The sequence below is a fragment of the Zosterops lateralis genome (genome assembly GCF_965231275.1).
Source record: "Zosterops lateralis genome assembly, chromosome: 12".
Taxonomy (NCBI): Eukaryota; Metazoa; Chordata; class Aves; order Passeriformes; family Zosteropidae; genus Zosterops; species Zosterops lateralis.
In genome coordinates, this window is record NC_139772.1 from 14,175,317 (window position 1) to 14,202,577 (window position 27,261).

Genomic DNA, 27,261 nt, shown 5'->3' on the forward strand with positions numbered 1-27,261 from the left:
AATTGAGAAACCCACTTCTACATCGTAGTGGTTTCACTCAGGATTGTTATGTTCTTGCTTATTTACTCCTGACAAGCTGTGGTCCAGCTTGAAAGATGGTGGAAATGTCAGTAAAAATGCAGAAAACCATCTCTATAACATCCCAAAGTCTCCCATCTGGGTTCAGAATAAGGAGAGCTTCCATAAAAAATGAGGGTGGTTAAAGCCTGAAATGGGGAGAGAAGTTGGTGACATTTTCTGAAGGGTCAGAAGGTCTTTTTGAAAGCCTGGCCTTCAGCCAAAGTCCAGCCAGCTCCTTCCATGCTACTGGATGTACCTCAGCATCCCCAGAATCCCCAAACCCACATGGTTTAACAGCAAAACAGGCAGCTCCTCACTGCCATGAGAAGTCACCCCAAGCTGGTGCAAAATCTCAGAACTGACTCCACAGTCCTGCCCATTGCACAGGTGTTATTGCTACTGGGCAAAGAAAAGCAAAAGTCCTTACAGTAAACATTAGCTGGCAGCCTCCCAGGATGTAGTCCAGGAAGGAGAAATCTCTGGTTATCTGAAAGCAAAATACAAACAAAAAAAATCAATGTTTCAGCAACTGTCATCACTGTCATTCAGGCTATGCAGATCCTTGGAAACACAAGAGAGCCAGAGGCAGAAGGGATGGGGGAGCTTGAGAAGACCCAAGCTCAGTCAGGGGCTGAAGGAAACATCTCAGTAACATACTCACTTTGCAGGACTTGACAATGATGATCCCAGAGTTCTTGTAATTCTTTTTCTTCTTTTGCTTTTTGGGGTTAATGCACTCTAGCTCGAGCTGTAAGACAGGAGACAGACCCTGGTGTGAGAGCAGTGCTGGGCTGTGCCACGTGGCTGCAGATGCCACCAGCAGCATGTCCTGGGGGTGTAGCCTCCCTCCAGTGCTGAAGAGGAAGATTTTATTGCCAGGCTATAGGTTGCAAATCCAGAGGAAAAATGAGCTCAATGCCTGCATTTGGCACCACCACCTTGTGCAGTCCTAGACAGGGCACTCTCATGCCTTTGTGCCTCAGTTTCCCCAGGCAGGAAACTCAATGCACCACACATGGTGCACACCCTCCATGCCTTGGCCAAGATCTCCTGGCCTGCAATCCTGCTGCAGTGCAAAGCCCTGCCATCCAGTGTTCTTCACAACATGCCTTCAATCAGGAGGCATCTGCCAAAGATCTCGGCCAGCACTTCAGGGAAAAATGGGGACACCTTTGGCACAAAATTGGTGTTGAGTTGCAAGGGAGCTGGCACTCCTGGGGACCAGGCTGCCCCTGCTGCAGATGCAGCCCCAGCAGAAAGTCACACCTGTCCTTCTGCCCCCCCAGAGCACAGGGCATCCTCAAATCATGCGTACTGCTTCAGACATCCCAGCAGAGCCTGATTTTCAGCAAAATCTGCCTTAGGTCTCTCTAGTTCAGATGTTTTAGCTACAAGCAGAGCCTGGGTCACTCATGGTGTGGGTGGAAGGATAAAGGAATTTAGGCTTGGCTTCTTCTGAGCACAGGTTGAAGGCGCAAGTATCAAAGTCTGTCATCAACCCTGAGGAGCCCCTTTCTCATTCTTCCCCCAAAGCATGTTGGCACTTACTGGAGAGGCATCTTGGGCTTCACACAGCCTGGCCACTGAGGTCTGAAGCTCCCCAATGAAGTCGTGTCCCCCATCACTGTCGTAGTCATAACACACCACCTGGGGTGGAAGGAGCACAAATCAGCCTCAGAAACAGGAACTGTCTCCTGCAAGACCTGCTCAAGTCCCCAACTTCTACTGCTGGAGACCCCAAACAAGGAGGTTTTTGTTGTTCTGGCGGTTTGCTGCTTTGGGTTTGTTAATAAGCCAACCATGGGGGTTCAGATTGAACAGGCAATCCCAGAGGCTGATCCCCACAATACAAGCCAGAGGGCTCCTCGTTACCTTTATCAGCTTCTCCATATCTCCATCACACAGCGACACCAAAGGCACAGTGAACGGCTTCCAGACAGGGTCCAGTGTGTATTTGATCACCTGGAGATGGGAGCAGAGGGATGCTGTTACAATGGGCACAGGTAGAGATCAGGACAAAGCAGGACACATCTCCAAGAGTGACCCTGAAGCAAACTCCCAGTGGGCCAGGCCAGGCAAGCTGTCTCAGCCCTCTCCTGCCTCCATAATTGAGACATAGCAGCTTCCCCTGCTCAGGCTGCAGCATGTGTGAGTTAAAACAGGTTTGTTTTCATTGCCTTGGGTGATTTATCCACCTCTGGGAGCAATTAAGAAAAACTGCCTGAGAGAACAGCTGTGGCACACTGGGCAGCACAGGCACAGCAATGCCTGAGCACGGGCACAGCCACTCACTCTACAACTCCCAGGCCAGCAGCTACTATTTATACCCTCTGCATCCCACTGCTCACCCCCTACTCATTGCTTACAGCCCCCCAGCTCCCAAACACAGCCTGAATCCATCTGGGGTCTGACCACTGAGAAGATGCAGCAGAAGATGCTGCAACCAGCCCTGGAAAGCCAAAACAGCCCTGGGCACATTAAGCTCTCTTGTCTCATCTGTGTAACATCTGTTGCCTGAGCTGGAGAAATATTAATTGATGCTTTTTGACATTTCCTGAGAGAATGCAATTGCTTAGTAGAAACCTAAGCAAACTTGAGCAGGCTCCAGGCACATGCTGTGTACATCAGAGGTGCCTGCAGGGCAGGCAAAGATCCCTTTTCACAAAGGTGTAGTGCTCACAAGGAGAGATTCACATGGATATTAAGACAGTCAGGCAGAGGCAACAAATTAACCCTTCTCTGTGCAAGCAAACATGGGGGATATCTGGTGTGGAGGACCTTGGATCTTTGCAGCTGGAACAGTCACTGCCCAGAGCAGTGAGGAAGAGATCCATGGCTGCTGCTGTGGGCAAACAGCTGCATGGGACCTGGAACTGGCATCTTGTTTGACAGCCGAGTCTCTCTGAGAGTGGGGGAAACCCTGACACTGCAGGAACAGTTTAGCTGAATTTGTAAACACCTCCTCCAGGAGCCTGGCAGGGCAGGGAGAGCCCACACATCCCAAGATGCTGCCCACAGGTTCCCAGGCCACCAGGGTGGGTGGGGAAGGATCCAGTGCTCCAGCTGAGCATTCACCTTTGTCCTTAGATAACAAGCTGCAACAGTGCACTAATCCTGCCCTGTCAGACCTGCCCTGTCTGTTGTGGCAGGAGAAATGCCAGCATCAGACTGAATGCTGGTTATACTCCTGCACAGAAAGCTGCAAGAATGGAGAACTTCATTTCTTCATGTCCAGCCTCAAAACACAAAGATGGTCACAGTATCACAGAATGGTTTGGGTTGGAAGGGGTCCCATGGGCAGGGACACCTTCTACCAGAACAGGTTGCTTCAAGCCCCATCCAACCTGGCCTTGAACACTTCCAGGGGTGGGGCACCTAATGTGGTATCCCTCTGAGGGCAGCTGGATGCAGTCAGGGCTGGTAAGGTGGCACCTGTTAGAGCATCCATTGCTTGAAAGAAAAGTCTAGACCTTGATCCAGTGAGACAGGACAATGGGCAGCAACTCAGAGGAAATACCAGCATAGACATCTGCTCCCCACAAACCTGACCTGCTGATTGAGATCCCAGCAATGGCTGGTGCACAGGCACCTTCCCATGCCTCTTCCAGGAGGAAGGGCTGGAGGCCACTCCAAACCCCCACATCTGAGAAACATGGTCTTGTTGAGTCAAAGCCCTGCTGCGCACATTGAATCATGAGGAGAAAACCAAGTAAGGCCCCAGCCTGCTCCCACAGAAATACAGGAGAAATACTAAAGTTGATATGAACTAAATATGCACAGAAAGGTGTGTGGGAAAGCACAAAAAAAAAAAATCAGTAGAGCTGAGATTCTAAGGATGGCCTGTATTGGTACCACAGGACACAAGATGCTACCCACATCCTGGTGCCCACGTGCATGTGGGTGTGTGAGTGAAGGAAATCCTCATGGACTTTGCACAGAAGTGGTAAAACTGAACATACGGAAAGACTGTAAATAAACACCACTTTCTCCTTCCACTTGAGCCTCCTCTATGCTTTGTAACAGCAGTTTCCTTTGATGGTACAACAGGCTCCTTAACCAAGCTTTGTGGGGACAAGGAAAGGGATGGAGAAAGAAGGGTGTGAGACGGGGTGAAATGGAGCTCTTTTCCTCTGCCATGGAAGCTGCTGTGAGTCTCCCCCCTCCAGTGATTCCCCCTCCTCTCTCTGCCAGCTGCCAGGAACTGTGTGCAAACTAAAAAGAGCCATGAAACAAGCTCTGAGGAGAAGAAAAAAAGCAGTTGAAAGGTACTTATTAGTCCATTGTTAAAGCAAAAGCCAGCCTTTTTCTCCCTGCCCATGCTGTGCCTGTTCCTAACATCCGTGGCTTTAGCAGCTTGAGAACGTGACCAGAGGGAGCTCAGACCAAAATACCACAGCAGGTATAAATGAGGGAGAGGAGAGGTCAGCTGGCTGTGATCAGACCCACCAAGACCCTGGTACAGGTCTCTGCCTCCTTGGCTGTGGCTCTGGCTCATAAGAGATATGAAACTGAAACTGGTAGGTGAAGGTGGCAAAAGATGATTTTAACCTTTCCCCATCTCACACCACCTCTCTCCACCATCTCCTCAAGTCACAGCTCATCCTGATGCTCCTGCAAGTGGAGGGAGAGCAGTCCAGGGCTCAGTCTAAACCCAGGATGAGACTAGAGATTATCATGGGCTTCAAGACCATCTCCCTCTCTGCATGGTAGATACAGCAGTGCACAGTATAGAAAAGATTTAAAGACTTTGCTGGCCTCAGTGAATCTTCATCTGCTGGAGTCCAGCAGCCTCAACTGGACACTGGGAAGTGAGCTATAAGGTTTTGAAATCCCTGGATCCCACCCTGCTCTACAGGCAGTGGATGAGATAACACCATGAAGGGCAAGAGGAGCTGATGTGAGGATGGGGCTGCCTCAGCAGCTCAGGCTGAAGTTTTGCTCACCTCTGTTCTGTGAACCAGCATCCACTTCCCATCGTCACCTGGTTTATAAAACTCCAAGAAGGGGTCTGACTTCCCAAAAAGGTCCTGCAGGGAGAAGAACAGGATGGGTTACATGGTGTTCTGCAAGCAGCAGAGGTCCAAGAGGTGTTCCTGTGTCACTGCCAGCCCTGCAGACACTCTCCTGTCCCCATGGGGCCAGGTCAGGCTCACTGGCAAACATGCAGTGTCCTGCCCACCTCCCTGTCCTGGTTGTGTGAATCCCCTTGATTTCCCCACCACATTTTGGTGAGGTGGGTGTGTTGGCACCCCACTGTGTGCCTGTACCCAACAAGCTCTCTGGACACAGATGCCACAGACAACAACCCCAGCTGGGAGGCAGCTGCGTCTGGGCTTGGAAAAACATCCAGAGCCTCAAAGGAAAAACAGAATTATGAAGTGCATGAGTGTCTTGGGGGAGAAAGAAAAAAAAAAATCCACCCTCCTACACACAGCAGTAAAACATAAGCAGAGGAAATCTTTAAGGAGCGAGCTGCCCTGGTGTTGACAGAGATCATGTAACACCCTCTGAGATACGCAGCCCTGAGTCAGTGTGTGCTGCCTCTCCTGCCAGCGTCTCCTCAGATAATCCCCCGACAAAGGGCTGCTGCTTTCTGAGGAATGTGTACACATACACACACACCCCTGCTGGGAATCAGCACGGGGGCTGCCTCGGCACCCGCAGCCCGGGGAGGCGGCAGGCGCTGGTGGCACCGACAGGGAAACTCCAGCTTTTCTAGGCAGAACTTCATTCCCATTCAGAAAAAACCAAGGAGTTCCTAACTAGAAAGCACGTCCCAAATATTCCAGACAATCTATCGAGAATTTAAGTTATTTCAGCTGGGTTTTCCTCCTAGAGGGAGGTGGGTGTCTGAATCCTTCAAAGAGCTGGAGGAACTTTTTATGGGTTTGAACAGGAACTTTTTGTGTTTCTGAGTGATGCAGTGGGGATGCAAGGGACTGTGCATGGAGAAGGAGGAAACATGGACACTCCAGGATCTCCTGTCCACAGCCAGCCCAGGAGATGGTAGCTGGGATGCACATGGGTTCTAGCAACGTCCCAGCAGAAAATCCATGAACATTTCTATCTAAATCCTGTTTCTGAAGCCAGCCAGAAAAGTAAAACACTACTAAGTGTTTTGGTCTGGGGAAACTACAACTTGCTTCAATCAAAATTATGCAGAGAAGCAAACTATAAAGGCTCACAGGGATGCTTCTCTGATGAGATGAAGCTATTTTTTTCCTACCCTTTTTCACACATTTGTAGGATAGAGACACAAGCCATTCTTCTGCAGCAGTATGGCTATAGCACATCTCTGATCCTGCTCACCCACCACCTGGACTTGGGACTTTCAGACTTCACAGATGGATTAAAGAACAAGTGGGCACCCAACCCTGCCTGTGCTGGCTTAACCTCCAACCCAAGGCAGCTTCATCAGCACCAGCCCACCTGGTGGAGGCACCAGCTCCGAGGGCAGTGGGGAGCTTTGAAGGATGTCTGCTGCCATCCCACGTGGATCAGCCTGGCTTGCAAGTCCAGTCAGCCTTGCTCTGTTCAAAGCAGGGTGGGAGATGCCTCCAAACCACAAGCTTGTGGGCTGCTATTTTAAAACATCAAACCCACACACATCTCACCCCTGCAAACCTGTCGGGAGATGGAAACTGAGCAATCAAAGCAGCTCAGCAAACCAGATCGATCTGCAAATTGGTCCAAGAATCGAAATGATCCAAACTGGTTTTAACACACCACAGAGAAGGAGGGTGGAGCTGGCACTTCCAGCAGATACAGCTCCCTAAATCACAGCCTCCAGCAGCAGTCCTGGCTTGCAGCACTTGCCCCCCAGCCATGCTGAAGCACCACTGCCCTCCTGCTGTCCCCTCCACAGTGGTGGCACAGACACCTCTGGGCTTCACGTGGCTGGTCTCAGGTGGAAATACCTCCTCTTCTGCAAAGTATTTTATCTTTCAACAACTCTCCCAAGAACTCATCTGGTACCAGAGCCCCAGGCTGAATCTGCTGCTGACATGCTCCTGCTTTGCAGCTTCAACACTTAAATCAAGGTAGTGAGCTGTAGGTGGAGAGAATGGATGTGATGGGAAGGAGGCCCTGTCTGCAGCCTCAAAGACATCCCAGCCTCAGGGTAGCCATGGCAGAAGGAGCTGCCTTGGGCTGAGCACTGCTCCAAGCTGAGTTTGTGGCACAGCTGCCAGTAAGGGATGACAACGGCTTCAGCTTGGTGTGTGCACTAAAGATTATCCCAATGCCCCACCAAAAAATCCTGTGAGATCCAGTCCCTTCCTATAATGTCTGAGCCTGTAGCTGTGCTCCCCAGCTCCATGCTGTAATGTCCAAGGCTGCAACCTTCACCTTGGTTTTCTTTTGTTTATTCAATTTTTCACTGTCTTTCCTAAGCTTAAACAAGTTTTACTCAGCTCCCACAGCTGCACTTCAGCCTTAACAAAAAAGGATCAAAAAATACTGTTTTCCATCCAATTTTCTTGTTCAAGGGCCATTTTAATTTGCATGAAGTGACCTGGGCATCCTTTGCTCATGAGCAGGACTTTGAGCACTGCAACTCTGTCCTGCAGTATGGGAATTGGCAAAGAAACTTGTCAGTTCTTGGTGACAGCAGGTGGTCACTGAGCACAATCTTTCTCCTGCCACCTATAGATGAAATTGAGTTTTTTGTTATTTGTTACTTCTTAACTGGGGCATTTGGCTCCTTGCACTAGGAAAGGTAAGTAGAAGGTTGGGAAAACAGCCATTTCCAACAGGTGGGAAAAAACACTTGGATAAACCAGTTACCCACCCAGTTTTAACAATGAGACTGGATGAACCCCATCTTCTGCACCAGCAAATACCCTTCTGCCTGGCTGCTTGCTTTACCCCGTTTTCAAAGACACTGAGGGCCATCCTGCCAATAAAACAAGCTCTGGAGAGACTAGGAAGAAGGAAAAAATAATATTCCCATTGCTTAGCAACGGGACTGGTTCAAGAGGAATAGCTCTGGTTGCCTGGTAAATAAGGTCAGAAGATGCTGTTCAGAGACTCACTGCCTCCTGTGCATCACAGCCAAAGCAAAGCTCATGTGTTACCTGCCTCTGTGAGAGCCACATTCCTTGGAGAAGACAGGCCCTACACTTTGATACAGAAGCAGATTTTTGCCCCATTTCCAGAGGGGATGAAGGTGACAAGCCAAGAGCTCTCAGCACATCTGAGATATGGAGTCAAGGGTCACCAAAACTTCCAGTTCTGTCAGGAGGCAATTCCAAACTGAAATCTGCTGTCTCTGAGACATGCTGATACACAGATCCTGTGCCACACACAGTTCTTCTATCTCAAGACATGTGATGAAGGAAGAAACACCATGACAGTAGGGAAACTGAGGCACAGCTGTACCCAGCAGCCAGAGGATCTCACCCAGTGTCACCCTGAAGTTTTCTCCAATGAGATTGCTTTCTGTCATTGCTACACCCAAAGCAGAGATTTCTTTTGATCCCAAGGGCAGAAGTTTAACATTGCATCCCCCAGACACAGCTCCACTCACCTTTTTATCCAGTTTTCTGCCAGCCATGCTCAGAGTAATCACCCTGTTATCTGAGAGCTCCTGGGCAGCTATCTGAAAGACAAGGGAAGGCTGCAGTCATTTTCAGCATAAAATATTAAGCTTCTGATGAAACACTCAACCCTTTTCTTGGGTGGTATGCTGGACTTGCTCTCACATGGCTTTTCTGCACCAGGGCTCATTCAGGACCTCCAAGGACTGAGCCAAGAGGAAAGAGAAGCCACATAAACCCTTGCCAGAAAGATGTGCCACCTCATCCTCCATGTCCTGGGCTGGGCATGGCAAAAACAGTCACCCCATCCCTTAGGGGAAATGCAGGTGGAACCCAGGACTTGAGCCATGTCTCCACATGACAACCTGATCAGGCAGCCCAAGGATGAAGGTTCCATGATTTCTCCTGAGGAGCTGCAGCAGGCAGGAGCACAGCCCAGATCACTTCACTTTAAGAGACTTTATTCACACGTGCTCCAGAAGGGCTTTGGCTGCTAGCCCCTAGTGGGCCAGTTTTGTCTGGAATATAGTCTAATCAGTCTCTTGGTATTTTAAAGGAATGTTTATAACAAAACCCCACATTTATTCATTTTTATTACAAGCCATTTTCTGAATCACTTGTCTTTTTTTTTCCTGCCTAAGCATCTGCTCCCCACCTCTCCTTCTTCTGATCTCTTGAGGTGGGCTGAGCTGTTCCTCAGCATTCCCAGCTGCATCCTCCTTCTCCCAGGGCAGGAGCCAGCACCAGAACAGCCAGGAGCACAGCATGGACATTGTCCTTGTGCACAGTGCCCCAAGCATGGCTGTTTGCTGCCTCTCACAAGGGCCTGTCCTGCACTGAAGTTATGCAGTGTCATTACACCAAGGCTTTTAGAAAAAACTTGCAGAACTCCAGGGGACAATTTTCTACAGAACAAGCAATCAGAGGGTTATTGGCACTTAGGAATTGGCAGAGATGAGGAGGCAGAGATGCAGCTTTTGCATCTGCCTGGGCAGCTGGGTGGGGGGATGAGCTCCTGGACAACGTCCTGGCCTCTCCATGGTGGACTCGACTCTTTGGTCCACAGAGGACCCCATTCACTGCATACGAACCCCAGTTTTCCCCTCTGCTCCATACAGAAGTTCCCTATTGCCATGCCATGGAATTACTCTTCTCTCCCACTTAGTCCCTGGTGGATGCAAGCAGTCACCAAAACCAGCAAGAGGAAGAGGAGCTGTAGGGAAGAGGATTGCCCTTTCCCAAGCCCCACAAAAGCATGCCCAGCTGGAACCCAGCACTTTAGGGCTCACTGTAGGCTATGTAAAAGCCAGGCTGTGCAGACAAGACAGGAATGTCCTTGTGCCACCCTGCCACAGGTGGCATCTTCTCTTGGCCAGCACAGACAATAACAACATCCCTATCACTATGTCCAGCAGAGGTGTGCAGCAAGATTATAAAATTGACTTCCACAAACAGAGGTTTGCTTTGGGATCTTCCCTCTTCAAACCTAGGGACTCCCACACAGTCCCACCTACTCAGCCAATAGGTTCTTCTGCTGCATTCAGCAATGTGGCATCTCAGTTAGGAAAATGGATAGTTGGGCAAAATGGAAGGGAATGAGGACAAGGACATCAGGCTTTGGCTCCAAACTCCTGGAGTCTGCTCCTCCAGTGGTGTCCATGGCCTGTGCTCCAGCACTGCACCAAGCAACAGGGAAAGGTGCCCACCACACATGACCCCATTGTCATCACCCAGGCCAGGCCAGGCCAGGCCAGGCCAAAAAAACCCAGATCAAGGAATCATATCAGTTGTCCAAAATTAAGATCTCTCTTCCCCTTGGATGTTTAATGACACATTAGTGACAGAACAGGACCTTTCTTTTTCTAAAGCACATAACCTTTGGACTTGACTGGAAACTTTTCCAGCTCTTCCCACTCAGGCATCAGATGGGATGTGAGAGCCTTGGGAATGGCTCCACTTCTGAACCTCACTGCGGCTTTTCCTCCGCATTTAAAGACTAACTGCAGCAATTAGGAGAGACAAATATCTTCCCCTAAAGCAAACAGCAAAGGAGATGCACCAGGTCCCAGGCTTTTAAACCTTCCCAGTGCTTTTAAACCTGACAGAAGTTTAACTCCTTGCTGGCCCTTTCCTTCCACAACTTTGCAGCTCAGCTGCACATCTCACAAAACCCGTAAAACAGCAGAGATCCAAAAATGATGGGAGCTGTGGTGGAACAGAAACACACCTAAATTTAGTCTCTTCTTTTTAAAAAAGGAACATTGCTAGAGATCCGCAGCAGGAAGGCCACTGCCCGAAGGGGTCTGCATCAGAATCAGTGGCTGTTGCTATGAGAGTTGTTGCCATGGCACATCCTCGTCCTGCAAACAAAATCACCCATCCCTGGAAAAGGAATGAGCCCTCTTACCTGTCACTGCACCACAGAGGTCTGAGTAGGACCTTATACAGACACCAAACAACAGCAGCATAGATTTACTTTGTAGTTCTCCAGACTCAGATCTTTTTTATTTCTGAGACTGAAGCAGAAGTTGAAGACTCACAGTGCTAAGCACTGGACAGACACTGAGTAAGACTGTCCCTGTCCCAAATAAACTGTCCTCCAAACAGACCAAAGTGGCCAGGAAAACAAGCGGTAAAGGGAAGAATATTCAAGAGATACACTCCCATCTCCTGGACCCCAGGTGAGTGTCCTGCATTGCCCCCATCCACCTTTACACACCCAGCAGTAACATAAAGGAGCACACATACCGTTATCATCCCCTTCCCAGCTGGCTTGCCATTCCCCAGGAGGAGAGTCCGTGTTATTTTCTTGCTGGAGACAATCTAGAGAAGCCAAAGACAATAAAGCCATGATCGTACAAGTGATCAAAAGCAGACTCATAAGCAACTGATCATTGCTCATGTTGGTTAATTCAGATTAAGCATTTGCAAGAGTAGAAGAAAGGCACCAATATCCAGGGATGACTGTGAGAGTGGGAATATCACCACTGACACCCCAGCCCTTGGGGTGCATGGTGCAGAGAAATGATGGTGCAGAGAAGTGATGGCACAAGAGGCTGAAGCATCACTCCCCATTGAACACAGGGACCAGTGAAGGGGATCAGTGGGTCCTCACACAGACAGAACTACCGCAATTTGTTCCCAGCAAAATCATCACTCAATCTCTCAAACCCCATTTTACATACTTCTAACATGACCCCTGCCAGCACCATGCTTGCAGGACGTGTTTCCATGGGTAGATCCTGACTGAAAGCTGGATGCTCTCCCCCCAGCATCATTCTGGACCCCCTGCACACAGTCAGTACCCCAAAGGCATGTTCTCTTCTTCACTTCTGGTTCGTAACAGGATAGACAGAATAAAAGGGAGATGAGTTAAACCCTTAATATTTTTCCCAGCTCAGTGAGTTTCAGTCTCCTTCAGATCTGGAGAAGCTAAAATTTTTCCTTATGAGGTGCAGATGCCCACATGGAGATCCAGCAACCTGCTGGAACTACCTGTGCCCTGATCCCAAATCTAGTGGATCCCCTTTGAGACTAGATGAGCTTTAAAGGTCCCTCTCAACCCAAACCATTGTGTGATCCTATGACTCTTGCAATTTCAAAGCAAAACCCATTTTCAGTTGTGAGGAGCCAGCCAAGTCCCAGTGCTTTTGATGCACAGGAATCACCAGCCAGTGTAACCAGATCTTTGTGCCACACTGGTAAAGGCAGGACAAACCTCCTCACGACCTGGGATAGCAGAAACCATGGACAACCTCCAGCCTGGAGTCTGATCCTTGCTACATTTCCTTTGGCCACAGAGGTCATTACAGGCCTGGGAATGATCCAGCTGTCCTTTTAAATCCTGCTACAGATCTCATCAGCTGCACTAAGCAATCTGGCTAATCTGACAGAGCTCTGATGCAAACTGAGAATTGAAAAGTCAGATTCTCACTGCCAGTTGTTGCTGCCCACAGCTGCTCTCTGCTTTTGACAGCTTATGGAAACATCTCCCCAAGCAAACTCCAGCCACTAGGAAACCCACAGCAGGGTGGCTGAAGTCCCCATTCACTTTGCTTCACCCCCCTCCTCACCCTTGCACAAGTGCAACCCCTCCAGTCCACCTCTGCTCCACGACTGGGCTGTGCTGCCAGCCCATGCTGGCCACAGGGAGAGAAGGCAAACAAGTTTTCAGGGGAAAAAGGGAAATTAAAAGATTCCTCCTTTCCAAGTTGGTGTCTTCTTGTGGACTAAATGTCACCAAGAAGCTGACATGGGAACTGCTGCAAAAATTGGGCACAGGTCAAGTTGTCTTTTGCAGAGTGAAAATATTGGTGTAAGTTTACAGAGTTCCAAGACCTGACAGATCAAGCTCACCAGCTTTTCCCAAAGACACAGCAGACAGTGATGCCACCGTGGCAAAACCATCAGCTGTTCTGAGAGCCCCCCTGGATGTGAGACCTGTCAACGGCTGCCCATCCCCAGCATTGCCACAGCCCAGGAGGGTCTGTCCAGGCTCATCCCTGACATAACCACCTTCCCAAGCACCAGAAGGGTTGAGATCATCTGAGAGACCCAACAAGCAGGAGAAGATGGTTCAGACCCTTCCACCTTCCTCCCTACTGCATATGGATAATGTTCTTCTCCAACATGAGCCTGCAGAGCCCTGGACTGCTGCAGAGCCAAATTCAGGAACAGTAAGGTTTCAGCTGTGTCCTTATTTCCACGAATTCTCTGCTTCCACCAAGACCATGACCTCCACAAGCAGCCCTTGCTGAGCTTCCCCACTGGAGCTGGATGTGTTTCAGCAACAGCAGAACTAACAGCAAAGGATGGGTTTGGGCTGAACCAATGAACATAAGGTAGAGCTGTTTCCTGCACTGTCTGTTAACTTCTGCAGGAGCAGAATTAGGTCATCACAGAGCACATCCACAATTCCAGCCATTAAGCTTCAAACTCTGTAAATGTCAGTGCTCTTCTAACACATCAAGCTCTTGAGCTGGCAGTGGTGAAGTCCCTGGTGCTGCCTGCCACATGCAGTGCCATGGTGCAGTCTGTGTAACAAAGCAATTGTGTTTGTGAGCCTCCCTGAGCACCTTGGGCTGGCTCCCCGTGCTGACCCACCTATTACAGTACCTCCTTCGTCCCCATTCCCAGCACTGAGACCACAGAAGCAGTTCCTCCCAGCCTCTGCATTTGTGCAAGGTACCACAGCAGCCTTCAGCTGCTGGATGCTGCAAAAAGATGGAAAAATTCCCCTCATTCCCTACTTCTGAGCCAGAGGACAAAGATATTTGGAGAATGAAGCTGCCAGCTTCTAACAGGGTCTGGGCTCACGAATGAAAAGACCTTCCAAAAACTTATAAATTGCACTGTGTCCCAAAAGCTTTTTTGCAGAAGAGCAGAAGATACATTCCAGCACCAACGCGCTCAAGCAGGAGGAATGTTTTGCTACACAACAGCAACGGACAAAACTTTCAGAAAGTGAAAACCCAAACTGAGAAAGAAAGGCAGACTGCATGCATCCTAAGTTTAAATATCTGGAAGTTTCCCAAGCCCAAACTGGTCATCAGGACCTTTACTAAAACCCACGGTGAAGATAGAGCCAGAAGCTGATGTCTCTTTGCCAGCACCAGCAGAAATCCACACCATGACCAGCTTAGACTTGACCAAGTAGACAACAGCCCTAACATGGAACAATTCAACCTCAACAGCTGAAATGTGACAAGCAAATTAAATTTGTCTTTCCAGGAAGGAGCCAGAAAACTGCATGAGGGAAGAAGAACAGCTGTAATCTCACCACAACTCACTGTGTCTGATGCGTTTTGGGGTCCCTTGGCTGCAGGGAGCTCAGACTCACCGTGCCCAGTGTGCAGGAGAACTCTCCCAGGAAGTCATGCTCATACAGCTGTGTGCTCGACTTATCCTGGTCAAACAGGGCAAACTTGAGCTTCTGCACTTCCTCAAAGTGGTAGTCAACGATGAACTTCTTAGCAAAAGCTGGGTTGAGGTTGTTCACTGCCGTCTCTGTCCTGTCCAGCTGCAAAGAAACAGAGTAATTTAGGTAAGTGCATCTTACAGCTTTGTCACTGAAACTGAATTCAGCCAGAGTCATCCAGAAACCCCATGGTGACCACCAGAACGAGCACATCAGGCTCTCAGCAGAGCTGTCCCTAAACACAGGCTGTGACACCCAGGTGCACAAGCTGGGATCCAGCTGAACACACAGTGGCACATCATGCAGAGCTGCCATCCAAGGCTGGGGTACCTGGGGCTGGACAACACTCCCCATCCAACAGCCAGGATGGAAGTGCCCACCCAGCAAAGGCTCAGCATGGACTGGAGGATCACTAATTGATTCATTTGCTTCTAAGCCCTGTTCTCCCAGGAGCTGAGGTTCTCACACACCTCTGATCCCCAACCAGACCCTCACAGCTGTAGTGCCAAACTTGTTTCTTCCGGGCTGTGAAGCCAGGAACAAGGACAAACAAAACAAGAAGTGTCACGAGCCAGAACACAACTTTCTGGCATTTCCCTCTAGAACTCAAACCAAAACATCCTTGTGGTTTCTTCTTTACTGGTCTTCCATACATAAGAAGACAAAAAACAAAAGCACAGTCCCTTTTTCACAGATTTCATCAAGCATTAGTAGCAACAAGAGGCTGGAAGGGCCCAGAGACAAAACTTCAATGGACATTGTCACCCCCAGCTATTGTGAGCAGGCTGGAAGCAATGATGTCCCTGATGAATTGGAAGGGCAGGCACACAGAGGATGATGGAAACTGGAAGACATGTGGGGAACCTGCCATCAGAGGGGAAGCACCACGGCTCTCTGCAGCATCCCACAGCCAAAGACAGGGACAGGAGCAGAGGAAACTTGGCAGGCAGCTGGTGGAAGTGTGGGTTTACAGCACTGCATGGCACAGGTGGTCAGAAAACCTTGTGTGAGCCAAAAAAAAAAAAATCCTGAGGACAGTCACGATGGAGATCCCAGAATGCTGCCCTCCAGTAATGGGACTTTGGTCCCAGACCCCACAACTCACACTGCAGGGAGGGTGGCAGCACCAGCAGGGATCCTGTCATGAGCTTGCACAAAGACAACCCCCCACCCCCATTTTGGCCAAAATGTTAGAAACTGGGAAAGCTGGGAAACTGTGGCTGAGAAAAGCTGGTGCATTTGCTTCTGGAAGTCAATGAGCAAGGAGAGTCTGAACTCTAATGACAGGACCTATACTCCTCCCTAGACACAGCGAAAGGCAGGAGACAAGGGCAAGTTTAGAGCCAAACATGCAAAATATCCTTATGAAGCTGAAAGGGGCAGGAAGAGCCTGGGCAGGAGAACCTTAGAGTTGAACAAGAAACACCCACAGCTGTGGGGGGAAATCCTCCAACCTGCAAAGCAAGCAGGAGCTTTGTCACAAGAGCAGCAGTTGGTATCATGTTGATATCACTGTTCAGCCTGGAGAAGATAAGGCTCTGGGGAGACCTCAGCACACCTTCCAGCATGTAAAGGGCTCCAAGAAAGCTGGAGAGGGACTTTGGACAAAGGTCTGCAGTGACAGGACAAGGGGGAATGGCTTCAAACTGACAGAGGGCAGGGCTAGATTAGATGTTCCAAAGAAATTCTTGCCTGTGAGGGTGGTGAGTCACTGGCACAGGTTGTCCAGAGAAGCTGTGGTTGCCTCATTCCTGGAAGTGTTCAAGGCCAGGTTAGAAGTAGCTCTGACCAATCTGGCATAGTAGAAAATGTTATGACAGCACTGGCATTTTGCCACATCACCCTGTTATTCCAGGATATGGTAACGTGGATATTAAAAGAGAAGAAAACACAGGCACTGTCCAGTGTGATTTTATCAAAAGCTGCTGCCCCCAGTGCCTGGAAAAACCATCCCATCTCCCTGTGGGACAGCACAAAGCCTCTGGCCATGCTGTGGCCCTGGCTGGCATTCCATCTTGTCTTGCAGCCAGAACACCCAGTTCTGGGCAAGGCTGAGCTGCCTCTGCATCCCAGATCATCAGGGCAAGACCTCTCTTGAAAGCAGCTGGCATTCCTGGGCAGCACCAGGCTGTGGGACGGTGGGATATCTGCCAGAGCTGCCGAGCCAGGAATACGCAGAGCAGAAAAAACCCTCCAAAAATAAAAAAAAAAAAAAAAAAAAGAAAGGAAAAAAAATTAAATTAAAAAAAAAAAAAAAAAAAAAAAAAAAAAAAAAAAAAAAAAAAAAAAAAAAAAAGCAAACACATACCTTAGTCCTAAAGAAACTCATTCAGCACAGAAGGCAGATTTTGGAGGGGCTCAGTGGAAATGTGGTGAGTTTGCTATATATACACCCAACGATCGCAGGGTTTTTTTGAAATTGCTTGCTTAGTCTGTCTTAATTGCCAAGAAACGACTAAAGTAAATGCTGTGTTCCCAGAATAGGCACCTGCTGCACCCCGGGGAAGCAAATCAATCAACACCAGTGGGCTGTGAGCTGGCCAGGGCCATACAGCTTCCCACAGATCCTCCCCTCTCTGCTGCCCTCCCGTACTGAAGGAGCCAAGCATCTGCTCAGGGCTGTGCTGGACCAGGTGCAGAGAGCACCCACAGCTCTGCTTTATTTCAGCAGCACAGCACACACAAATCTCCCTTCAAGCCGAGGAAATGAGATTGCACAGGCAGCAGAGATGGATTTGAGGTCCTTCCATGTTCTTTGAACAACTGGGAAGCCAGGGACCAAGGGAAGCCAGTCCTTTCACACCCAGACCCCAGTCTGAAGGAGACAACTTGAGATCCCAGCTCCAGCTCTGTTCTGGAAGAGGTGGCTGAAGGAAGGGTATGAAAATCCCAGCCAGCTTGAGGTAACCTTGGGAGTGATGGGCCTTTCTTCAACACCCACATTCAACAGTTTAAACTCCTGCCCAGTGCCAGTGTGAAGCACAACAAGATCCCAAGCCCCAGCTGACAGCTGCACAAGGTTTGATCTTTGGTTTGGCGAGCACAAATCACCTTGCTGGTGACCATCACATATGAGGCCTTTTCACACACCATCCCTCACCTGCCATCAGCTCACCCTGCCCTTCACCCCTTACAGATCTGCAGTCCCTGGAAAGAACAGAGGTGCCCTTGCCACCAAAAAGCAGAAAAGCACAAAGGTTTTTAAGAGGCAGCCAGGCTAATTAAAGGAATCTGTTTGGATAAGAGCCTCAAAGGGCCACAAAGACAATTAGAGGGATGGAGAGTCTCTCTTGTGAGAAAAGGCTGAGAGGCTTGGGATTGTTCAGAAGACTCAGGGGAGACCTTAGAACACCTGAAAGGGCCAAAAGAGAGCTGGAGAGGGACTTCAGACAATGGCATGGAGTGACAGGGCAAGTAGGAGTGGCTTCAAACTGACAGAGGGCAGGTTTAGATGAGGTATTTGGAAGAAATTGTTCCCTGTGAGAGTGGTGAGGCACAGGCTGCCCAGAGAAGCTGTGGCTGCCCCATCCCTGGAAGTGTCCAAGGCCAGGCTGGATGTGGCTTCAAGCAAGGGCTATGGCAGGGGGGTAGGAATGAGGTGATCCTTAAGGTCCCTTCCAATAGGAACCATTCCATGATTCCACAATTGTGCAAATCAAGCACAAAACCAGGAAATCATCCCCAGCAATAGACCTTGTGTTCAGTGAATGCAGCTGAAGAGTCTTCCAGAGTTCAGTGGGAGGTTGGCTGGAGACCTTCAAGCATCCCCAGCATGTGGAGGTGCTTCATGTTCCAACACAGGGAGATACTGTCTGAAGTGTCAAGGGAAGTTCATGCTGAAGGTGCAGGACTGCCCGGATGAGTCAGTGGCACACAGGCAGCTGCATGGCTGAGTCATGTGTCCCTTGTCCCTGTTCCTGGCACCACAGTTCAGCTCTTTCATGGCTTCTGTGAGATGACATCACCGGGCAGAACATTTAAACATCACCCATCTTCACTTCCCAGCCTGTGGTTTATTGTCCCTCCCCCATCCCTCCAAGGCTGATTCACAAAGATTTTTAATTCCTATTAAGCTCAGAGAGACAAAATAATTGTATTTGGGAACAAATGTTACAGCTAGAAAGAACAGTGAGCAGAAATCTTCCTGCTGGCATCAGCTGGTGCCACAGCCCCCCCACCCAGCTCAGAACTGGCACCAAGGCTGGTGCCAAAGGAGGAGACTCACCACCACAACCAGGTCCAAGCCTTGGGACATGTCCCTAATCTGGTGTGGAGGACAAGGGGGCAGTGGGGTGGGATGGGTTCACACCAATGAGTTTATTCTGTCCCCACCTGTCCCCTACACTTCAGCTGTGTTATTAAAGCCACCACTTCCAGGCAGGAGAGGTTCCACTTATGGCAAAGGGCACATCTGTGTGGCCAAAATCCATGCAGAACAAGGGGGTAGCTCTCAACCATGTGGCATCAGTTGCCAAGAATCCACCAAACATCCCATCCAGCAAGGTTCTCAGGGGCAATCCCACCTCTCCTGACCCTGCCCAGCCACGAGCCAAACCCACAGAGCACCCCTGACAGGTGTGAGTGCTGGGGGATCTCCATCCCAGCAGTGTCCCCACGCTGCCACTGGGCAGAGCCAGCTCAGAGGGACAAGCACATCCCACCCTGTGCCAGCCCATTCCACCTCTGCTGACATCACAGAGCAAGCTGCCACTCAAGGCTCACATCCAGTGCCTACTGTGCCAATTAAAAAGGAGCTAAAAATAGCAGAAGAAAAAATAATAAAAAAACCCCCCAAACAACCTAAAAGCACCACACATTTGTATTGCAAAGAAAGCTTCGGGATCGAAACTGCTGGACTGAGACATTACTGACAGAAAGGAAAATTCCTGAAAAGCACAATTAGGTCAGAGATGACACCTATCAAGGCTGGAAAGCTCATTAGTCTCATCCGGGCTGTTGAAAAAAGTTAATTGCAGACTGTGGCAAAGTGAGGGTTTCCCCTACACTCTCCCTGCTGGACGTGAGATCAGCTGCTGGACACCTGAGCTGGTGCTGGTTGATTCACCAGCTCCTTGGCCAGGTTCCTGAATGACACCACCTAATTTCCCAGGAACTGGAAAAATTTTTGTTTAGTTTACACTATTTAATCCCTCAATGCTCATTTTCTGCTGCACTCAATGCAAGTGCCTGTATACATCACATATCCATACTCTGCCTACTCTGCTCCCCCCCAGACCAACCACCTACAGCTGCAGGTATAAAATGGAATTTGCAGTTAAAGCCAATGCCCAGCACAAGCAGAAAGCACTGATGGGATTGTGACACAGAATTCACACACTGATGCCACACACAGCCTCAGGAGAACCAGAAAAGCTTCCACTTCTCCTCAGGGAGTAACAAGCACAGAGAGAGGGACACTAGCACAAGCAAACCACAGCAGGAGTAAATCCACACATCAGGACTTACCTCCACCCACTTGCCGTTGACCTCCATGAAGAGGACGCAGAAAGGGTCGGATTTGGAGGTGACATCCCTGTCCAGGAGGTTCTGGCCGCAGATGGACAGCTCCACTTTGCAGACACAGTACTGGGAGCCCACGGGCCCCGCCGGCGAGGGAGTCACGGTGTACGCCATGGGCTCCGCTGGCAGCAGCTCCAGGCAGTCTAGGGGACAGCACAGGGACAAACCTCAGTGCTGGGAGGCAGCAAACCTTCCCTCAACACTGCTGAGCTGGGCACAGACAGCATAGCCACGGGCTCTCTAAGTGATCTAAGCAATGAGGCTTTCCTGGCTCCATCTCCCAGATGTCCTGAGTGGAAGCCCAGCAGAGCACCCATGACCTGCTGTCAGTTTGCTCCATAAAGAACTGATTTTCAAGGAAAGGCAACATCTTACCCCCTCAAGGGAGAGGGAACTCCCCAACCTCTTCCACCATGCTGGGCCTTTGTTTGTACTGAGAAGCCAAATTTCCACACCATCTTTCTGCACAAACCTGATGGTTGTCTGGCTCTTAGGCAACAGAGCACGGACCTAAGCTACAAGGGGCAAACTTGAGTTCTGCCCTGCAAACCATCACAGGGAAAGGGGTGAGACTGTGAGGATGAGTGTGATGCAGGGCAGCTCTAGCCCTCCATCAGCCCCATCTCCACTCAGCTCTCGAGGCCAGCAGAGAACAGTGGCTCTGGCAGAAGTTAAAAAGTGGCAATAGTTATTTCAGCAAAGTGAAGGCAAATGTGACAAGCACTGCATGACCTGGAGCACGATTTACAGGGCCTTGACTAAAAATCCATTTAAAATCTTATCAGAAGTCTGCTACCAAAGCCATTTTGCAGAGATAAATGGGTTTTATACCATTATTACTGCAAAACCCTATCCCACAGGACAGTCTTGACTTCTGATATACATTTTACTTGTCACGAAGCACCAATGGTTTCACTGGAGAAGAAAGGGGAGAAAAAGGAGAAAAAAAAGGCATTTTCAGATTAATTTATACTAGCAAACCTTTGTGGCTATGGTTGCTAGTGGAGAGTGAGCTCTCCTCAGCAGCTGCTTCAATATCTTTTGTCTTCTTTTTTAAGAGTGGCTACTGGCTACTTTATCTGAAACCCCCAAACATTGCCTTCCTCCACCTTGATAAACCATCTGCTTCTGTTTGGCAATGAAACCTCAATTAATATTATCTATTTGTTTTGCCTGGGTATGAGTATTTACAAGCCCTTGTGCTGCCAGGAGCTGGGCTGCTGCCCTTTTCCCCTGCAGCTCCACTTCCAAGCTGTAATGAGGACGGAGGGCAGGGATAGGGAGATCCCAGCAGGGCTGTAGGAGAAGGACCTCTGGGCTCACCACCAGCTGTCCTGAGTGCTCAGCCCTGCTGCAATGAATTCTGAGCAGGAAACAGCTCCAGCTCTCAAGGCTTGGAGGCCTCCTCTCCTGCCTGCCAAGATCTCTGCTTGGCACTAAGTCACTAGAAATAAGCCTGGTTTTAACCCCCAACAGTAAACACACACTCCTCACTCCAGACTGCTGCTCAGGGAAAGAGTGGTACAACCACCCCAGCTGCATAAGAACTCAGAAAACTCCAGAAGAAGGAAAAGCCCATCCCTGGCTGCAGACACTTGTGTACATCACCAAAAGAGCACCCATGTCCCTTTCCCAAGCGTGGCTCCCCCTTGCTCAGACCAAGCCTGTCTCGGGCCATCACTTCCCATGCACAGCAGCACAAGGCCAGAACAGTGGCACACATGGGCAACCTTCCTTCATATACTGCAGCTTCAAGGAGGAACACATGGAGAAGTAAGAGTCCTCATGGTTCCTCCACCATGGCTGGGGGACTGGCTCCAAGGTGCCCATCTCTGCCTCTGCTCCACCCAAGCCCACGTTGCCAGCTGCAGCTAAAGTGAAAATTTTACTTAATTATTTTTCTTTAATGCACAGATCATGTAATCAAGATCTTAAAATAGCCAAGCCTGTTCTATTTATGCTGCTGTCTGTCTGCTACTCCCTCTGAAAAGCAAACATGGGGCAGCTGTGCTAGCATGGCCCTGGTCCTGCCTGAGCAGGGAGATCTGCGTTTTTCCACCTCCCCTTCCCTCAGATCATAAAAAGAAGAGGCAGCAAGTGACTCAGTGGAAAAACCTTTTTTCCCAGGGCTGGCAGACACCAAAACATCCTCTTGGTGCAGCACATCACCCGTGCTCCAGCCCCTGAGCTCAGCCTGTCTGGCTCCCCAGGGTGGGCACAGCCAGGACAGGCACTGGGATGAGGAGATGGCAGCACCAGCCAGAGCAAACACTGGAATGCCACCTCTCCTGCCATTGGCAGGATCCATCCCACTGGCACGGATCCAGCACCTTCCTCCTGCTACACCAGTGTGGATCCAGCACCTTCCACAGGGCCAGGTGAGGGCTCAGCCCCTGCTGCCTCAGCACCAGCCATGGGTCCCCCCAGCTCAAAGTCTTCACATCTGAGGCACCATCAGTGAGCCAACACCATCCTAACACCCCACAAAAACTTTAAATTCAGGGGGTATTTGAGCTGGCACCAAAAGGGTCTGCATGCCATCATCTGTATTCCAGTCTCTCCTCCCGTTTTTGTTCTCCTCTCCCCACATTTGCTGCCCTGAACAAAGTCCTGTGACTCTCTCAGCATCTGCAGCCAAACCTTCTCCTGCTGTACAATCCCCGCTGCCAGCGCCGTGCCGAGCACGCAGACCCGTGGTGTCCCAAGGAAACACGGCCAGGTTCCCAACGAGGGGTCTCAGGACAGGCCTGAAGGTCTCACTGCCCCACGGTCTTGTCTGCTATCAAGAGGTGTCACAAGAGCAGGACCAGAATGCAGGGACATGGTCACCAACCCTTTCTGGGCTCCAGCTTCCAGGACCTTCTGAACTGGACATCTTTGTGCTTACAACTTCCAAGTACTTTTTCCGCCATGGCTTGGTCACTTCCAAGCTGCTCCATGCCCACAACATCCTACAGAGAAGGGTTTTGCTGGCTGGGGGCACACACAAGCACTGGGGCTATCCTGAATATCTAAGAATATCTAGCAGTCCCCAACCAGAGTTTCATTCCACAGCACCCCAACCTCTACAGCAGATCGCTAAATCTCTTCTATAAAGTGTAAAAGGGTTTTGGGGGTTAGGTTTGCTCCTTTTTTACTTTAAAGATTTTTTTTCCCGTGAGTTACCAAGGAGACTGAATGTCGGATGCTTAAGGGTACCTGACCAAAACAAAGAGCTAGCCAAAGGTTTTGTTTTTCTTATCTGTTGTAACTCCAGAAGGGAGGGGGTAACTGCCTTCCCTGATACCAAGACAGCTGTTAAAAACCGGGTGGGGTGTTGTTCCTTATCTCTGCTCAATCTTTTACTATCCCCATGGGAATATCTTTTGTTAACGCACCATCAAAGCTCACCAATGGCAGGACACATTTCGTCACCCTATTGGGAGATGCTCTACTAGGAAGCAGAAGAGCAACCATTTCCACCTGGATAAAAAGGAGCCACAGGTATCACCAAGCACTCTGGTGTTTCCCACGGGACTCCCAAAGGAAGACCGGACCTACTTTGGGACCCCTGGCTCCACAGGACCATCATCTCTGCTTCCAACAGGACACACCTGCCACTCCAGGAGGGCTGACTTTGGACTGTTTCCAACGCCCTTATTAACAGGGCGTCAGGTTGTATTTTTCTGACTCTGTCAGATGTTTTGTTTGTTTGTTTTGTTCTGGGATTCCTTGTTTGCTTGCTTATTATTTTGTACTATAACATTTGTATTTTTAATATCTCTAGTAAAGAACTGCTATACCTATTCCCAAAATCTTTGCCTGACAGCCTTTTAATTACAATTTTATAATAATTTGGAAAAAGGAGGGGAGGGGTGCTTGCATTCCAAGGGAGGCTCCAATCTTCCTTGGCAGATACCTGTCTATTCAAACCAAGACAAAGGGTCAGCAGAAAAACCTGGGAGCTTTATTTCCTCTCTTATCTGAAAGGGAAAGAGGGGAAGGAAATACCTGTTTTGCAAACTAACTCATGACTGAAGAGGGCCCCCTTCCCTCTGCAGAAGAGCAGCCCCATGAGCAGCAGCTCCTCAGGCCATGCTAAAGCTCTGTTTTAAGCATTAACAAGAAAAAACAGAGGGGAAAAATAGAGCTGAGCGTTAGGTGAGACTTTGGGGGAGGTTCAATCTTAACACTGCCCTAAATTCAGTGATCTCCTCTCATTAAAGAATTTTTTTTTGTCATAGCCAATACCAGGCATATTTGGAACAAACACAGAAGTACCAACACCCAACAGTGATCCCATGCAAAATCCTGCTGTGTCCATCCCAGGGAACAGGAGATCCTTCTTTGTGATGATTCACAATTTCTATAATAGCCCACAAAAGTCACCTGTGACTGTCTCACCACTAAGGCTGTCCCACTACAGCCTCCTGCAATTGTGGAAGCAAAATTCCTTTCAGGAAGGCGAAACTGAGAGCGGAATATCCAACAGGTTAAATTGGGGTTGTGATAAATGACATATCTGAGCTCACAGGCAATGGAGACACAGAGGGAGAGCAGCAGGACCTGAGGGAGGATTAAGGGCAGGTGAGAACAAGTTATCAGAATATTGAAGCAGGAGAGGAGTGTGAGAATACAGAATCTGGTTGCCCAGAGCAGCAGAAAAGCTGAAACACAGGACACATGGAACTGGAAACACCAGGAAAAGACAGGATTCACTGCAATGGACACCCGAGGCAGCTCCCCACACCACCACAACTCACAGTGGTCACTTTCCTCTCTCCTGCTGACAAACAGAGTAATCTCCAGAATTCTTTCCCAAAGCAAAAACATTTGCCTCTCAGTCCCCCCAGGCAGTTCAGTGCATTCACAGCTTGCACCTGCTCCTTTTAGCAGCCTTGTTACCTTCTGCACACAGGTGCAATTAGTCCTGTACACAGCACCTTGCTGCTGGTCCCCCAGCAAATGCCTCTGCCACAGGTGAGCAGGCTGGGAGGCACAAAAGGGATGCTTGGTACATCCTGTAGACATTCCTTGGGGTACCTGCTACTGTCAGAGGACCTTCATCTCTCCCACTGGGCAGGGAAAGGCTGAACACTGCCTCTGAGCATCCCAGCACAGGTAGCATGGCTGGGACTGAGCTCAAATTCTTCCAAATTCACAGAGACTTGAGTAAACCTAGCAGAGTGAGATGCCCAGGCAGGGCTCTCATTTCCAGATAGATGCACAAGTCCCACAGTCCTGCCTGCTGGAAGCCAAGGGGACTGTACTGAGATACTCTGGCACCTGATACAGAAGGACCAAGTGTTTCAGGACACTAATAAAGTGGTATCTCCAATGAACCCTTCCTGATGGAAACTGTCCCTAATGGGCTACAATAGACAATGCTGCTCGTGCTGACAGCTTCTCACACCTGAACTGCAAAATGCCCTCTCGAGGGCTGGTGGCCACTGCTGTGACAATGTCTGTCTCTCCATTTCACACTTGAGCCATCCCCACCCACAGTGCCAGCTCCTCTCAGGCTGCTGCTGTCCCCAGAACAGCTCTCATCCACCAGGTCTTTGCAGGTTTGGTGCCAGTGAGGGCAGTGCCCACCCTGCTGAAACCACAAGTGGCTGCACCAACCAGCACACGGGCAGCACCCAGCAAAGCTTCTCCAGGGGGTGACGATCAGCAGAGCCCTGAGAAGTCACTTGAGGTAACTTGGGAGTCACAAATCACAAGGAAACTCCAAGGCAAACCCTGTGGCACCAGAGCTGGACACCCCCAAAGTGGCTCATCTCATTTTGAAAATATCACCTGAAAAGCAACTCCAAAGCACTTTCCTGTGCCCTGTACAGACCTGAGACAGCCATTGCTGATGTCAAGCACGGATCCACCACCTCCAGCAGCCCCTCTGCCATGCCCACGTGTGGCACAGCAGCTGCTGCACTCCGGGAGGCAGAGGCACTGGTGAAGAGCTTGGCTCACACTGAAGGATGGCAGGGTGGCAGTGACTCCACACAGCCTCCCCCTGCCCTGTATCCCTGCTCCCCACACCACCCCACAGCCCTGACCGTGACCCCAAGGGTCCCCCTGTCACCACCAAACCTGCCACCCTGGCTGCTTCCTCCATCTGAGCAGGAGCTGGAAGGCCCTGGGCTGCTCTGTCCCGAGCAGACATCCTGTAGCTGAGCTGAGCTGCCAGAGAAAGGCAAAAGCCCCTGTCCATCACCCCTGTGGGGTGAAAGCTGGTCTCTCTGCAATAGCAGGGGCACAGCCACTGCCTGCCCACTGCTCCAGGGCCCCAGGATGGACCCAGGTCCTCAGAGGGGCTCACACCCATAGAGACACCAAAACTGGAAATCTCAGCAAGGCAGGGAAGTGAGAGGAAAACCAAAAACCAAACACCTTTACGCGCTTCTGGCACGGAGGCAGCTTCGGGCCGAGCCTGCCCTGGCACCGCCGACCAAAGAGCAAATTTGTTTTCCAACTCTCTACAGATGAAGTCTGAACATGCCCCCCAAAGTACCCAAGTATCTAAACCCACTTACCGATGAGAAACCAGGAGCCCCAAGAGAAGAGCCCAGTGCTCCAAAGAGAGGGGGCCCTGAGCCCTGAAGGTGTTTCCGCACTCCCCAGGCGCTGCCGCGGAGCCCGGGGCTCCAGGCGGGCAAACGAAAGCAAAACCCGCTGCTCCACACCCCGCGGTGACGTGGGGACAGGGACAGCACCGCCGCCCGTGACCGGCCGGGAGGAGCCGCAGGGGCCGGGCGCCTTCTGGAGTGCGCTCGGAAAGTCACAAAGTGGGGAAAAAAGATCAGCAAACCCCCCCCGACAAACAAAAACCAGAACACCACAGGAAAAAGTCCTTCCTCAAAACCGGGGAGGAAATAAGGGCTCCGATGGCGGCACCGGGGTGCCCGAGCAGGAGACAGAGCTCACCTCGCCGCCCTCCCGAGCTGCTCCGTGCCCCGCTCACAGACCCACGGTGCCTCCAGGCCGGCTGCTCAGCCAGGAGAAAGGGTCAATGAGGAGCAGGGCGAGGCGAGGGCGCACAGCCGCCCCTGCTCCGCGCACAGGGCGGGGGCCGAGCCGCACGGACAGAGCCCGTTCCCGGCCCCACGGGCACGCACGTATCCAGATACGCGGAGAAGGGCTGCACATTTTCGCTTGACTACGAGTTTCCTCTGGGGCTCAGTTTAGGGAAATCTGTGATTCAGGGCAGAAAACATCGTGATGTCACTGTGAATCGCGGCGCTCACATCA

General features: G+C 50.3%; 1 protein-coding gene across 1 annotated transcript in view; it reads right to left on the bottom strand.

The window, feature by feature from the left end:
- Positions 1 to 26,654, bottom strand: part of CPNE2 (copine 2) — a 39,525-nt gene extending 12,871 nt beyond the window's left edge. Inside the window, exons 1-10 of the mRNA XM_083870130.1 lie at positions 26,547 to 26,654; positions 19,981 to 20,177; positions 14,437 to 14,616; positions 11,346 to 11,420; positions 8,588 to 8,659; positions 5,004 to 5,087; positions 1,933 to 2,022; positions 1,609 to 1,707; positions 722 to 808; positions 488 to 547 (exon numbers count right to left, since the gene is read on the bottom strand). Of these exons, the coding sequence (XP_083726256.1) occupies positions 488 to 547; positions 722 to 808; positions 1,609 to 1,707; positions 1,933 to 2,022; positions 5,004 to 5,087; positions 8,588 to 8,659; positions 11,346 to 11,420; positions 14,437 to 14,616; positions 19,981 to 20,148 (915 nt within the window). The 5' untranslated portion in view covers positions 20,149 to 20,177; positions 26,547 to 26,654. The remainder of the gene's footprint in view (positions 1 to 487; positions 548 to 721; positions 809 to 1,608; positions 1,708 to 1,932; positions 2,023 to 5,003; positions 5,088 to 8,587; positions 8,660 to 11,345; positions 11,421 to 14,436; positions 14,617 to 19,980; positions 20,178 to 26,546) is intronic.
- Positions 26,655 to 27,261: the final 607 nt, after the last annotated feature.